The 15,284-nt window shown below is 41.1% G+C and overlaps 1 protein-coding gene across 3 annotated transcripts; it reads right to left on the bottom strand.

The window, feature by feature from the left end:
* Window positions 1-638: 638 nt before the first annotated feature.
* WDR55 (WD repeat domain 55) lies at window positions 639-13,640 on the bottom strand. 3 transcript variants are annotated; one of them, XM_058177616.1, is made up of 8 exons: window positions 13,491-13,640; window positions 12,168-12,316; window positions 7,293-7,393; window positions 6,082-6,169; window positions 3,563-3,742; window positions 2,914-3,013; window positions 2,208-2,377; window positions 639-1,518 (listed from the first exon to the last, which is right to left on the bottom strand). In XM_058177616.1, the coding sequence occupies exons 1-8, from the start codon at window positions 13,506-13,508 to the stop codon at window positions 1,197-1,199; spliced, it is 1,128 nt and encodes a 375-aa protein (XP_058033599.1). In that variant the 5' UTR covers window positions 13,509-13,640; the 3' UTR covers window positions 639-1,196. The 3 variants fall into 3 exon arrangements, with proteins under 3 accessions (XP_058033599.1, XP_058033598.1, XP_058033600.1); XM_058177615.1 differs by lacking the exon at window positions 13,491-13,640 and adding an exon at window positions 13,103-13,435; XM_058177617.1 differs by lacking the exon at window positions 13,491-13,640 and adding an exon at window positions 13,081-13,433.
* Window positions 13,641-15,284: the final 1,644 nt, after the last annotated feature.

The raw sequence follows: 15,284 nt of genomic DNA, 5'->3' as shown, positions 1-15,284 counted from the left end.
TCATGGGAGGGAACAGTGGACCATCTCCTGCTTTTTGGGGGGGTTGTACTGAAGGATCTTTGGGGCCCCTTCCAACTCTATTATTCTGTTTCGTTATTCTGTTATTCTTTCTATGATCACATTATAACCATTCCATCAAGCAAAGAAAGTCCAGAACGGTATAGAATATCTTGCAATGGGCAGGGGGTTGGACTAGAAGACTTCTAAGGTCCCTTCAACCCTATTATTCTATATTCTATCTCCTCCTTCACCAATACATCCCCTGCATAAATCCTGTAAGAAAGGCTAGCATTTCAACTTTTGTTTTACTTCTTCCTTTTAAACTAAGTCTTATTTTATAGGGCTTAAAGCAATATTGTGTGTATTTAACTGTTTTTTTTTATTTATATCTCACCTGTATTATTTTTATAATACATAACATAAGACAGAGAACACATACAATACTCCCTCCTATTTTCCCCATAACTCCTCTGTGATGTGTGTTGAACTGTGAGTGAGCGACTGGCCAAAGTCTTTGACTTTCATGCTTAAGATGAGACTCTAGACTCCTGATTTCTAGCCTGCCTTAACTACTAGACCAAACAGGCTGTTGACTATAATCCACTTGAGGTAGTTCACAAACAAAATATGAATCTTCATACGTGAAATTATCCTGTTTTTATTCTTTAAATAAAACTCCAGAAAAACAATAATTTAGAAACTCCCCAAGTTCCATTATGAAAATTAATCCATTATTTAAATATCTTTTCTTCTGAATTTAAGATATATCCCTGTTTCACTACCATAGCAATGAAATGGAATCCACTTGTTAGGTGGAGCAATAACCAGATTCCTAAATATTTGAGGTGGCAAAATAAAAGAATCACTCCATGGAGGAAACAGACGTTTGGCCTTTGCAAGGAACTCTTCTGATACATAAAAAAAATTTTCTTAATATTCCGTCTACATATGATGACATTTCATTTCCCTTTCTGTAGCAACCATGTTCTCCCATTTCTCTCAGAGCTAGGAAAATTCTTGCAATCTTAGCTCTCTTCTGTACTATTTGTTCTATTAGGCCACCAAGGCTTTGCCCACAGAGCACAAGTTTAACTATCCTGAAGCTTATTCTTCAGTATGAAAAATTCAGCATAGCTGATTTTTTCCAAAATGTCCTTTCGAGGGAATGAGCCTCTAATTGGATCAATGTGAATCTTTCAGTTGCTGTCAGTCTCAGAAAGTCCACCATTCTCCTCTTTCTCCAAGTCTGCTTCCACCTGTTTCAAGTCTGCAAAGAAATCTTCCCCATTGCCAAATGCTTTGTGACTTAAAGGCTTCAGTTGCTTATTTTTCTTCTTTTTTCTATAATCATCCACAATCATTGAACTAAGTGAAGAGATGTCCCAGAATTTCACTTTTTGGTCATGGCCACAGCTGGCCAGGTATTGGCCCATATGACACTTAGCCAGCTGTTCAATAGGCTCACCCACATGTTGTCCGACACTTCCTATTACTCGATTGGGCAAGATATTTACTGCCCTGAAATAAAGAAAAGCTTAATTACCAAACAGAATGCCAGTTCCTTTGTGGAGAGAGGTATACAGCCATATCCCAAGTTCTTTTTTAGAAAAATTTAATTCCTTATATAAAGTCATAGGTTCCCCCTACCAGTGTTCAACTCAGTTCTCATCTCTGTTTTTTAGCCGAGCTTTGTCGAAAAATGCTCCCATGGTCATGTGGCTGGCATGATTATACACCAAGGAGCATGCAACACTGTTGCATACCTTCCCACCAAAGTGGTACTTACTTATCTACTTGCATTTGCATGCTTTCAAACTGCTGGGTGGCAGGAGCTGGGCCAAGAATGGAAGCTTATCCTATTGCGTGGCACTCAGATCTTGAACCCAAGCCATCAACTTTCCAGCCAACAAGCCCAGCATCTTTAACCACTGAGTCATCACGCCTCTCTTATGTAGCTAGTTTCTATATATATAATTGCCATATATTGGCCCAGGAAACCAGGCAGAATTTTTCAAGGATCATCTTCTTAATCTCTTAATACTGAGTTTTGTCATACCCTATTTGAAATTATAGTTTGCTTTTGGACATCTACTAAGAAAAGCTTATCTATATTTTACCTAGTTTCATTTGTAGCCAGTCTGTGTTTTCATGTACCTCTCCAGTATTAGCATCTCTCACGAGAACTTCTTGTCTCATGACAGTCTCACCTAATGATTCCATCGGTGGAACCTGTGCACACAATGCTCTCAGTTATGGCAACCATGCAGTCTATGGATTCTGCTTTCAGTGCAAAACGGTCACTGGTGGCACCAAAACCATCCCAGTTGAAGAGGTAAATCGTTCCCTCACTGGAGCCACAGGCTACTTTCCTTCCCCTCTGAGCAGGAGAAAAATAATACATAGTTTAGCCAGAAAAAAAGCAGCATATTTTTTGTTGTTATTAAGAACTAGGTCTTGAAAGCTATTTAAAATAGAAAAACCCTATTTATCAAAAGCTTAAAGCATATTACCTTGAATAGAGATATCACACATTAGACTAATGCAGGAAAATATTTTAAATTCTTTTTTTTTTGTCCTTTTAAATCCTGTTGTTTCTTGTTGACTTCCTGCACTAATCATTCTTCTTTAAAAATGATTAAACTACACATTTTTCTTTAAAAATTTTCAGAAGTGGTTTGCCATTGCCTGCTTCCTAGGGCCGAAAGAAACTGACTGGTCCAAGGTCACCCAGCTGGCTTTGTATCCAAGGTAGACTTTGAACTCATGGCCTTCTGGCTTCCAGCCCGATACCTTAACCACTATGCCAAACTGGCTCTCATAAAGGATATCATCCATCTCAGAAATAGTGTAACTCATTGATTCATATCATCAAACAGCCTTTTTTCCAAGGTGCAGCTAGATAATAGAACTTACTTTCATCAGAGATATAGCCATTAAGTCTCCATTCTGAGGTTCTGAGAGAAGTTCAAAGCGCCTTCTCCTAATGTTGAAGACTCCCATTGTTCCATCTCCACTGCAAGAAATAGGATGGTACATAATATTTATTTATAAAGCGAACTTTATTTGGAATATGACAGTTCAGGAACGGAGCATTCTGGAGAATTCTAAAAATGTTCTATTCTCTTGTGTTCTTCTCATGTAAAATCTTCTGTTTTCAAAAGTAAATTCCGTGATCTAGTAGTAGTTAGATGCCTTGAGTATGATGTCCTGAGTGACTTCCAGTTTTTGAGACACTTCAAACTGTTTCAGGAATTTGCTGGTCTGCTCCAGAATGGCATGTTCCAAAAGGGGAATGGAATGTTTTGGAGCTTTCCAGAACATTCCGTTCCTAAATGACTAAAACTTATACATACCTATTTGCTTTCTGACAAATTCTAATAAAAACTTTATTTATAATCACTAGCAGTTCAGAACTGACTATAGATAACACTGTATTGAAATGGTGATAGTTTTTATCTAAAAGCCTTTAATCTTTCCCGTAGGAACAACTGCTGTAAAACATCTGCATTCTACATACAAATGTAACCTATTGATCCACTGAATTAACAGGAGAATGTAGTACCTGGTTGTGAGAAGCAGCTTCTTGTTTCTACCTAAGATCATATCACTGATGTAGTCCTCATGCTGCTTCATTTCCATGATGGATGTGCCCTTGCGCAGGTCCCATATTTTCAACATTCCACTGTCATCTCCTGTGGCAAACAAATGCTCATCTATCACCAATAGGCTGTTCAAAGCTGAGCTGTGGAAATTTCAGAGTAGAAAAGCCAACATTATAACTTATTTAGAGCTGTTCCCATTTTTGAACCTTTATTCATATAACTCTTCTACTCAAAGGGCATAGGTATCATTAACTAATTCTAAAGAGTAAAACGAGGGGGGAGGGGGCTTAAATGGGCAGTAAGAAAATCTGACTCTATTATCTTTTCTCTACACAATGAAAGGTCTATGTCCAAGAGAACAATATTAAAAAGAGGTATTTCCTCTTTTTAATATTGTTCTCTTGACATAGACCTTTCCTAAAGATGTCAAAACCTTCAGCCACTATAATTATTAACAAGAATCCCATATTAATATTAAAGAGAATAGGTACCTGTTTGAGTGAGTGTAATTCCTCACTCTCAATAAGTTTATGCTTCAAACTGCTAGCCTGAATTACTAGAAGTTGAATTCCTACTGAGGAAAAATACATTCATGTGGGATAAGGCTGAATCTTTCCTTTCCTCACTTTCCCATAATTTAGAACATTTTGAAGGCTGATGTTTCTTATTGTAAGAAATAATAACAGACTTCTTTGAGCCTAGGAGTTCTAATTGAAGACTCTGATGGACTCATAATAATCTAGTTTCATTGCAGACCTCAAAGAAATTCTTAAATATAGATACCTATCCTACAAATTAAAGCCAGTTTGGTCTAGTGTAGGGGTCTGCAACCTTAAACACTCAAAGAGCCATTTGGACTCATTTCCCACAGAAAACATCGGGAGCCACAAAACCTGGGTGGGCGTGGCCAACTCAACATTACTCACTCCCAGTCACATGACAGCCACCCAGCCACACCTACCCAGGTTTTGTGGCTCCCAGTATTTTCTTTTCTCTGGGAAACAGGTATCTCTCTCTCTCTATCTCTCATCTCTCTTTCTCTTTCTCTTTCTCCCTCTCATCTCTCCCTCTCTTTCTCTCATGTCTCTCCCTCTCAAGTTTTGTGTGTGTGTGTGTGTGTGTGTGTGTGTGTGTGTGTGTGTTCCCTCTTGAACTATTTCTAAAAACAGATGAGGATTGGGATTTTTTTTTGCTGATGTTGTTCTTTCTTCTTCTTTGGGTGCTTTTTTACCATATGATTTAAATCAAGAGTCATTTCAGATAAATGAAGTTCTTTTGTCCACCTTCTATGGCTTCCTGTCGGCTGAACCCACCACAGACTGGCCCTGCCCCTCACCGTCCCCTCCCAATCACTCCTCACCTGAGACTCACTCCATATTCCAGAGTGGGAGAGAAGCACCCCTGTACTTGCCTCTTCTTCCAGCCCTTGTTGGTGATGTGCGCACCTCGGTCGCTGCTCTTGCCTCCTCCATGGCCTGCTTGCTGCTCTTGCAGTGCCTTGCGCAGCAGACTCAAATTTAGCGCGCTTTACAATGGGAGAGATGGCGTCCCTTCCTCCTCCTGGAGCCCATTACGACACAGAGCATCGGCTGCAGCCAGGCTAGGCCAGTGTCTCAAGGCGGAGAGAATGTCGCGCATCTCCACTAGCGACTGAAGTGCGCTCAACACCAAGGGCCGGAAGAAGAGGAGGGGAGGGCGAGGGGCAGGGCCAGCCATTGGTGGGATCACCCAAAAAGGAGCCACAGCAAAGGGCCCAAAGAACCGCATGCGGCTCCAGAGCTGCGGGTTGCCAACACCCGGTCTAGAATAGAATAGAATAGAATTTTTTATTGGCCAAGTGTGATTGGACATACAAGGAATTTGTCTTGGTGCATATGCTCTCAGTGTACATAAAAGAAAAGATACCTTCATCAAGGTAAAACATTTACAACACAAATGATGGTCAATATATCAATATAAATCATAAGGATTACCAGCAACAAAGTTACAGTCATACAGTCATAAGTGGAAGGAGATGGGTGATGGGAACGATGAGAAGATTAATAGTAGTGCAGGTTTAGTAAATAGTTTGACAGTGTTGAGGGAATTATTTGTTTAGTAGAGTGATGGCCTTCAGGAAAAAGTCTAGTCTAGTCTTAGTCTAGTGATTAAGGTACCAGGATGGGTAGCAGGAAACCATGTTCTAGTCCCACATTAGCCATGAAAGACCTTGCGCCAGTCACTTTTTCTCAAACCCAACGTACCTCATACAGTTGTTGTTGTGGGGAAAATAGGAGAACAAAGCTGTGTTGGACATGTTCACTACTTTGAATGTTTTGCAAAAATAATTAAAGCATGATATAAATAAATAAATAAATAATGCATGCTCAAGAATCTTAACACAAGGAAAATAAAGAACTGTAAGTAGAAAATACAGCTCCCCAGTAAATGCTTCATTACCAAGGCTACAGAATAGCTAGTAAATAATTCAGATACCTACTTGTGAGCCTTGGAGAATCGTGTCACAAGACGGCCTTCCTCCACATTCAGGATATGAACAGATTTATCCTTGGATACTGTGAAAAGCCCTGGAATGCAGAGGGGGAAAGCCCATACCATGACATGACCAAATTCCAAAGGGCTTTTTCTAACAGTTTTGTACTTCAGTGCTTCACCCTGAGTGAGAGTTATGGGGTTTGCATGTATGCAATATCCTTTATAAAAAATTTTTTTTAGCTATTCTGAAGGCATTAGCCTTTACCAATCTATAATCCAGAAAGAAAGGCAGTTTGTGTCATTCTAGCTGGCCTTTTCTGGATTCAAAAAGATTCCTATATTATCAGCTACATAACCAAAAAACACCTGGCATGTTCTAACTACTGCAAAGTAGATGATAAGCTATACTTGCTATATTTCTCCTAGTTGGATTTTTCATGACTATGCAAGATATCCAAACAGAATGTAACTATCAGCTTTCCACTGCAAGTGTAGTATCCTACTTGGATCCTCGAAGCAATTTAAAGTGTATTCTATTTCTGAAAAAGAGTGCCCATTACTGCTTGCCCCAATAGGCATATAAACAACACTGTGCGCTTGTTTTCCTACTGTGACAATTTTATATTTATTTTATAAATAAAATTCATTTTATATTTAGATTTATAAAATGTATTTCATATCATATCTTTATAGATATGATAAAACAAAAATATTGGTGTTTATAGAAAGATCAAAGATAGAACTAAATGGGCACTGTTTAGAGCAAGTAAATTGTTTTAAATACTTAGAATAATCTTTCATGATTCAGGGATCAAGCATGCCTATAGAAATTACAGGACACAAAATGTATCTAAATACACATCTGCTGTCCAGGCATTTTACCTTTCTTGGACTGCCTCATTTGTTCCTGCTGCAGAAAACTCCTTTCAGCAAAGAGTTGTGGCATCTGCTTCATGGAGTATATTTATGCCAACTTTTCAAAGACAAGTTGAATTTGTTCAACTCATCTTTGAGAAATACTGTACATGTGCCCTTGACAACTTTCGGGTGCAGTTCCGTCATACGGAAGCATTATTACTTAAAGCTGAAATCAGCATATGGACTATCTTTGTTGAATTTAATTTAAAGCTTGCCATTCTCCTTGTGGGCTTAGCACCATCTGTATTCCAAAGAACATTATAAAAACCATAAAAGCATCAAACAAAGGGCACTCACCTTGTCCATCTTGCGAAAAGGATACTTTACGGCAGGATTTTAAATGATGACCTGAGGACCAAAGTTCTTTGTTTCCACCTTCCAAACAGGAGTATGAGTATCTGTAATTATGATTTTAAAATGGAAAGAGAAGCATCAGGCACCTGTTCAAATAATTCCTGCATCCAATAGTGCCTACCTTTAACCAATACAGATATACCCAACCATCTTCTCTTGCTAATATTCATGCACACATACCTCATTTATACTGCATACATCTCTCTCTCCATAAATATACATAGCTACACACACACACACACACACACACACACACACACACAACCTTCCCTAATCTGCCAATCATATCCTACTCTGCTAAGCATTTGTTTCTCCAGCAGATACAGAACCTCCCTCTTCCTATCAGTCTTCGATCTCTCCACCACCAAAGAGTCTGTTTTATCAACATCACACACTTTTTTCCATTACACAAAAGCACTTTCTCTTTTAAGACAGAGATCCCCAATCCCCAGGCCATAGTCTACTAGTGGCCCATAGCCTGTTTGAAACTGGGCTGCGTGAATGGTGGCCAAGTATGCACATGTGTGTGCAGCTCTACTTGCATGAGTGGTGGGCACTCGTACTCTATTTGTGCAAGCAGTGGGCACCTACAACTGACCCCATCCCATTGGGTTCACAACCCCTAGTGAGCACAGAAAAGAAAGTGCAGGACCTATTTCACAGACAAAAGCCAGAAGCTCCAGGCCCAGACAAGATAACTCCTTCTTGCTTAAAAGTCTGTGCTGACCAGTTGGCCCCCATCTTCACCCATATTTTCAATAAATCACTAGAGATGTGCTATATTCCTTCTTGCTTCAAACGCTCTACCATCATCCCAGTGCCGAAGAAGCCCACCATCACGGAACTGAATGACTACAGACCAGTTGCTTTAACATCTGTAGTCATGAAAACCTTTGAAAGGCTATTGCTTTCCTACTTGAAAACCATCACAGATCCACTGTTAGACCCTTTGCAATTTGCATATCGAGCAAATAGATCAACAGATGATGCTGTTAATATGGCTTTGCATTACATTCTACAACATCCTGAATCTCCAAAGACCTATGTAAGGGTCCTCTTTGTAGACTTCAGTTCAGCATTCAATATCATCATTCCAGACACTCTGCTAACTAAGCTAAACCAGCTAAGGTACCGGAACAGACTTGTAAGTGGATCACAAGCTTCCTAACAAACAGGAAGCAGCAGGTGAATCTAAACAAGATCACATCAGATACCTGTACAATTAGCACAGGGCCCCCCCAAGGCTGTGTGCTCTCCCCACTTCTCTTCTCTCTGTATACCAATGACTGTATCTCCAACGATCCATCTGTTAAACTACTGAAGTTCGCAGATGACACAACAGTGATTGGTCTCATTCGAGACAATGACGAATCCGCATATAGACAAGAGGTCGAACAACTAGCCTTGTGGTGCGACCGAAACAATCTAGAACTGAACTGTCGTGTCCCACTCCTCCGCTGACGGCCGGGTCAGGGAAATCCGAATCAGGTGTGCCTCTGCAGCTCTGCCAAAGTCCTAGCAAAGTCCTCAGGGCAGGCAGGAGACCAGAAAGTGACTTCAGCAAGATATGTTTAGACTTTGCCTGACTCAGAGAATGCCAGAAAGCAGATCCTTTATATAGGCCATGGGGTGTGGCTCCATGACTCAGCACTTATCCAGGCCTGCCCCTCCCTTCCTTCTGTTGCCTCCGCCTATCAAGTCTTCTGACGCGAGGGTCACTCCAATCGGCAGCTGTTGGTAATTGACCTTCCTCAGGCTCACATGCTGTGGAGGAGGGGGAGGGGTCTAGTTGCTCCGTTTGCCTGGGCATGGAGCCAGAGCTGGGGGCTGGAGATACTTGCTCTTCTTCAGCCTGTCTGGACATGGAGCCAGGGCTGGGGCCGGGAGATGCCCCCTCCTCAGCCTGTCTGGGCATGGAGCCAGGGCTGGGGCCGGGAGGCATGCTAGGACATTCTTCAGCGTTCGGAAGCAGATAAGCAGACCCCGGCTGCGGTGAGAGCGGGCAAGACACAACATGAACACACTCAAAACTGTAGAAATGGTGGTAGACTTTAGGAGAAACCCTTCCACACGTCCACCTCTCACAATACTAGGCAACACAGTATCAACAATAGAAACCTTTAAATTTCTAGGTTCTATCATATCGCAAGATCTAAAATGGACGGCTAACATCAAAAACATCATCAAAAAAGGACAACAAAGAATGTTCTTTCTGCGCCAACTCAGTAAATTCAAACTGCCCAAGGAGCTGCTGATTCAGTTCTACAGAGGAATTATTGAATCTGTCATTTGCACCTCTGTAACTGTCTGGTTTGATTCTGCAACCCAACAAGAAAGACACAGACTTCAGAGGATAATTAGAACTGCAGAAAAAATAATTGCTACCATCCTGCCTTCCATTAAGGACCTGTATACTGCACAAATCAAGAAGAGAGCCGTGAAAATATTTACAGATCTCTCTCATCCTGGACATAAACTGTTTCAACTCCTACCCTCAAAACGACGCTATAGAGCACTGCACACCAGAACAACTAGACACAAGAACAGTTTTTTCCTCAAGGCCATCACTCTGCTAAACAAATAATTCCCTCAACACTGTTAAACTATTTACTAAATCTGTACTACTATTAATCTTCTCATCGTTCCCATCACCAATCTCTTTCCACTTATGACTGTTCTGTCCCCCCCACCTCAGTCCGGGAGACACGTGAACTGACTCAATTAGCCAGCAATTTAGTCCACGGCAGCTATCAGCTCTGGCAGCAAACCAGCGATCGTCTGCCAAGGTTTTCTTTATCTTCCCTGATGCCGGCGTCATAGAAGCTCGTTACCAGAGCAACCAGGAAGTCAGGAACAAACAGCAATCCAGGCCAAATGCTCAGTCAAATAGTTCAGCTCAAGTTTTCTCCAGTCAGTTTGCTTTGTCTGTCATGAAGTAGTAGAGCAGCCCCTCCTGCTTTTATACCCTGTGGGGTGTGGTTCCGTGACTCAGCACTCTCTAGGCCTGCCCCACCCCTTCTTTTGTTGTTCCCGCCTCTCTTGTCTACGAAACCTGGGATCTAACCAGGACTGATTGTCCACAGCTGGGTCTGGAAGCGTTGCCTGGGCGGGGGGAGATACAGGAGACAGAGGCCTTGTCACCTCCTCCACCTGGCCTGCCTCTGGCTCCTGGAGCTGAGCCAGAGAGGCCGGCCCTGCAGAGGGGAGCCCTGACGGCCCTTCCCCCTCACTCTCTGAGTCACTTTCTGGCAGGGGGCCAGGCCCGGGGGGTGGGGCTAGAGCCACAACACTGACTGTAACTTTGTTGCTGGTAATCCTTATGATTTATATTGATATATTGACCATCATTTGTGTTGTAAATGTTGTATCTTGATGAAGGTATCTTTTCTTTTATGTACACTGAGAGCATATGCACCAAGACAAATTCCTTGTGTGTCCAATCACACTTGGCCAATAAAAATTTCTATTCTGTTGCTTGTGCAAATGGAGCTGCACACATGCATGACTCACATGGAACCATCCTGTCTCCTTGTCAGACCAAGCTGGAAAAGTTGGAGTCTGTTGCTTTAAGAGACATACAGATGTGCACCTAACTTCTCTTTCTACTCACACAATCCCTATTGTATAATACATAATACCATGTGGATAGTCCTAATACAAATAGATCTCCCTTTTTCAACCAAGTTGTGAAAAGTTCTGATACATCACGTGACACTGCCATGACGACGCAAGTTTGACACCCCTGCTTTAGTCAGTCATACAGATGCCCTTCCTATGCTTCCTTCCTTCTACAGGCAATTGCCTTTGTCAGCTACAGATAAACACATGCCCTCAGACTTTTAATTGTACACAAAGCTTCTCTTCCTCTCTCAATTATGCACAGAACTCCTCTATCAATGACAGACCCTGTTTCTTAAGCAGGGTTCATCATCCTACACAGAGATTCCCACCCACACATACATAGCACTCTTTTACCCTCAGCTATTCTTCTTTAGCAACATACCGTCTCTATCTCATATCTACTCTCCAAAACTCTCCTTAAGGTCTCTCTGGTTCCTCTTTGTATAAGAGGGCATGGCTCTCAGCCACAAAGAGCCACTCTCCTGTAAGGAACAGGTACTTTTTCAACATACAGGTATCTTCTTTCTCTCTTAAATCACTCCGCAGAACACCCTTCCCCCCCCCAAAAGTAGAATGGTCTCCCTTCTCCAAATGACCAGTCTGTCCTCTTTCTTAACTACTTGTATACAATTACAACACCTTGCTTAAACAAAAACATACACAAGCACACACACATCAACAACTACATATTCTCTTTCTCCAACACATCTTATTTGTTTTTTTGGTATGATTTTTACTAGTGACTACAGGATCTTCTAAAGTCAGCCCATCATAACAGTAAATAGGACAGATTCTGTACTAGCTGCGGAATGTCTGGAAGAAGGTTCTCTAGATCTCAAGTGAGGAAATTGTTTTAGCTTTAGAAACATTTCCTGTTATTACCCATCACAGAAATACTCTTAAACAGATACTTCCCCTCAAACATGTTTTTTCTATACAGAGAGATGGATATTCATTCTCTCTTAGACATATACAGATAGCCTCTCTCAATCTGTAACTATACATGCATAAATCCTCTTTTTCTCTTAGTCAACTGCATAAAATCTAACAATGGAAACACATTTCTTGTCTTTCTTAAACACTTACACAGATCCATCTCATTGAACTACTGATGCACCAGGGAGGTTTTACTACAATCTCCATATATCTGACCCAAGAAGGCTCAACCAGTAAATTTCTCTGAGAAATTGAACTCACACATAGACATCACCATCAACATCTCCAATAGCTATGATGTCCCGGGAGGGGTGAAAGTCAATGGTATTTGCTGCTGCCTCAAAGAAAATGTCTTCAGGAGTATCATGAAGTCTAGGCTCCAGTCCAAGTTCTTTCTCATCTGAATGTTCCTGGATGGAGTAGACAATAAGGCATATTAATCAAATCTTCATAGTAACTTTATAGTCCTTTACTAATGTAATTAACATAATCCATATACTATATATACTATATATACTATATATATATATATATATATATATATTAATAGTTTTTTCCCGAAGGCCATCACTCTGCTAAACAAATAATTCCCTCAACACTGTCAAACTATTTACTAAATCTGCACTACTATTAATCTTCTCATAGTTCCCATCACCAATCTCTTTCCACTTATGACTGTATGACTGTAACTTTGTTGCTGGCAATCCTTATGATTTATATTGATATATTGACCATCAATTGTGTTGTAAATGTTGTACCTTGATGAAGGTATCTTTTCTTTTATGTACACTGAGAGCATATGCACCAAGACAAATTCCTTGTGTGTCCAATCACACTTGGCCAATAAAATTCTATTCTATTCTGTTCTATTCTATTTATTTATTCAGTTCATATCCAGCTTTCTTCAGAAGTTAAATTGCTTTCCACTGAGCCCCCCCCTAGATTTTTCTCCCACAAGAGGAATTCTGTCAACCTAAGTCACTACAGTACATACAATCATATCATCCTACATAAATACACACTGAGAGAATAGAGGCAGCTCAATAGGTGAGAACAGTTCAGCTGATTTACCTGTTTCTGTAATTTTTACCAATTTTTTATCAAATGCTCCTACAACTATGCAACGTTTGAGTTCTTTATACAAATAAAGGCTATTCAATAAATTTATACGTACACACATGCATATACGTACACACCAGGGAGGAGGGGACAGGACAGCTGGAACAGGGAAACCTGGAGAGGGAGTCAGTTTCAGTTTGCCTGGCGCAACCTCTTTGGTGCCGGGAGCTCCCCATCTTCACTACCCATAAAACTGTATTTAGATTTGGCTCAGGAGAAAGGGTAATCTACGTCCCATAAAACGCGGCGAAATACTGAAATAATTAATGACTTTCAATAACTCTTAAGGTAGTCCCGTGATAGCCTCTAGCACTACATTCCTACCGCCCCAAAGCTCCCGCACAGACTACTCCTCGATCGCCTAAGCCTAGATTCCCAGACCGCTGCTTCATGACACAGGAAGCCGCGCAGGCCTCTTTCCCCGGCACAGGGAAGTCCACGTGACGACAAGGGTGGTATACTCACAGCGACAGGCTCAGCCATTTTCACTACAGCAGTCAGCTTGGGTGCACAAGCGTGTTGGGAACTGCGGACGCCTGCGCAGCAAAAGGCGGGGCGGAGCGAGCACTTTTCCTCCAGAAGCCGAGGAAATTGAAGAGGAAGTAACGTGCTTATTTTTATTTATTTATTTATTTGTCACAATAGTATATGTAAGCATAAGCATGAAATAACTATACGATATATAAGCATATATATAAAAGCATAAGTATAAAAAAAGAAAAACTATACGAATTGGATACAATCAAAGGGAATTTTAGGACAGGAACGGTAGGCACGTTTGTGCTCTTATGCACGCCCCTTACGCCCCCCATTCTTAGGAATGGGATGAGGTCAATAGTAGATAGTTTTTGTTAAAGTTTTGGGGATTTTGGGAAGAGACCACAGAGTCAGGTAGTGAATTCCAGGCATTAACAACTCTATTACTGAAGTTTAACACACAAAATCATTTATTGCAATATCCTTCCTATTTGATTTCCTGGAGGATGACATACACGTTCTCAGCCAGAGTGGGGTGGGGAGAGATCAAATGATGGACTATCCTGACAATTGCCAGAGATGAGGTCTTAATAACAATTCAGGAATTTACTCTGTGACTAGGACACCAGCATGTTTGTCTTACAGCTTCAAAGGCACAATACATATATCAGTGTGGCATGTTTGTTCTATGTCAGTGCCACAGGAAACATATATTTACATCATGCAGGTATATCTCTTCCCTTACAGTCCTAATTCTAGTATTTCAGTATATATGCTCCCTTCACTATAAAAGACTACTTCAGCTTCAATAGCAATATTACAAGAGCAAAAAATAGATTCAAGCTAAATGTCAATCGCTTCAAACTTGATTGCAGAAAATATGACTTCTGTAACAGAGTTGTTAATGCTTGGAACTCATTACCTGACTCCATAGTCTCTACTCAAAATCCCAAAATCTTCAACCAAAAGCTGTCTACTATTGACCTCACCCCATTCCTGAGAGGACTATAAGGGGCGTGCATAAGAGCACAAATGTGCCTACCGTTCCTGTCCTATTGTTCCCTTCATTATATCCAATTAATATAGTTGATGCATAATTTTAATTATATATACCTATACCTATACCTATACCTATACCTATACCTATACCTATACCTATACCTATACCTATACCTATACCTATACCTATATATATATATATATATATATATATATATATATATATATATATATATAGGTCTTTGGTTGTTCGGGTTTTCTCCCATGTAAAATTGGAAATGTCTTGGCAACGTTTCGACGAAGTCTTATTCGTCATCTTGAGGCTTCAGCTTTGTGCTTCTGGGAGCAATGTGTGATCGCAGCTGTTTCTTCCTTTTAACTGCTAGTGGGGGTTTGAACTGATTGGGTGGGAGCTTGGCTGTGCTCTGATTGGCTGGAGGTTTTTTTGTGCTCTGGTTGGCTGGGGGTGTGTCCTGTTTGGGTGGGGGCTTGGTTGTGCTCAATTTAGTCTGTGTTGCAGGGGGATTTGAGCTGGTGAGCTGCATAGCTGTTGTTTGGCTTTGTGGTGGTGCTACATCTTCATAGTGGGTGTCAGTCTGCTGCATGTATGGATTGGAGGGGTTTGAAATGGCTAATGTTGCAGCTGCGGTCTGGCTTCTGGTCCTTGGTCGTGCTTCTTGATCAGTGTGGGTTTGGGTCTGGTTTCTGGGTGGATGTGGGGTGGTGACATCCTGTGGACCTCGTGAGTGTGGGTCTGGTGTCATTCCTCGTGTTAGGGACTCG

The sequence above is a fragment of the Ahaetulla prasina genome, chromosome 3 (genome assembly GCF_028640845.1).
Source record: "Ahaetulla prasina isolate Xishuangbanna chromosome 3, ASM2864084v1, whole genome shotgun sequence".
NCBI lineage: Eukaryota > Metazoa > Chordata > Lepidosauria > Squamata > Colubridae > Ahaetulla > Ahaetulla prasina.
Note: the sequence above shows the minus strand (reverse complement) of the source record. Positions and strands in the feature narration are given on the sequence as shown.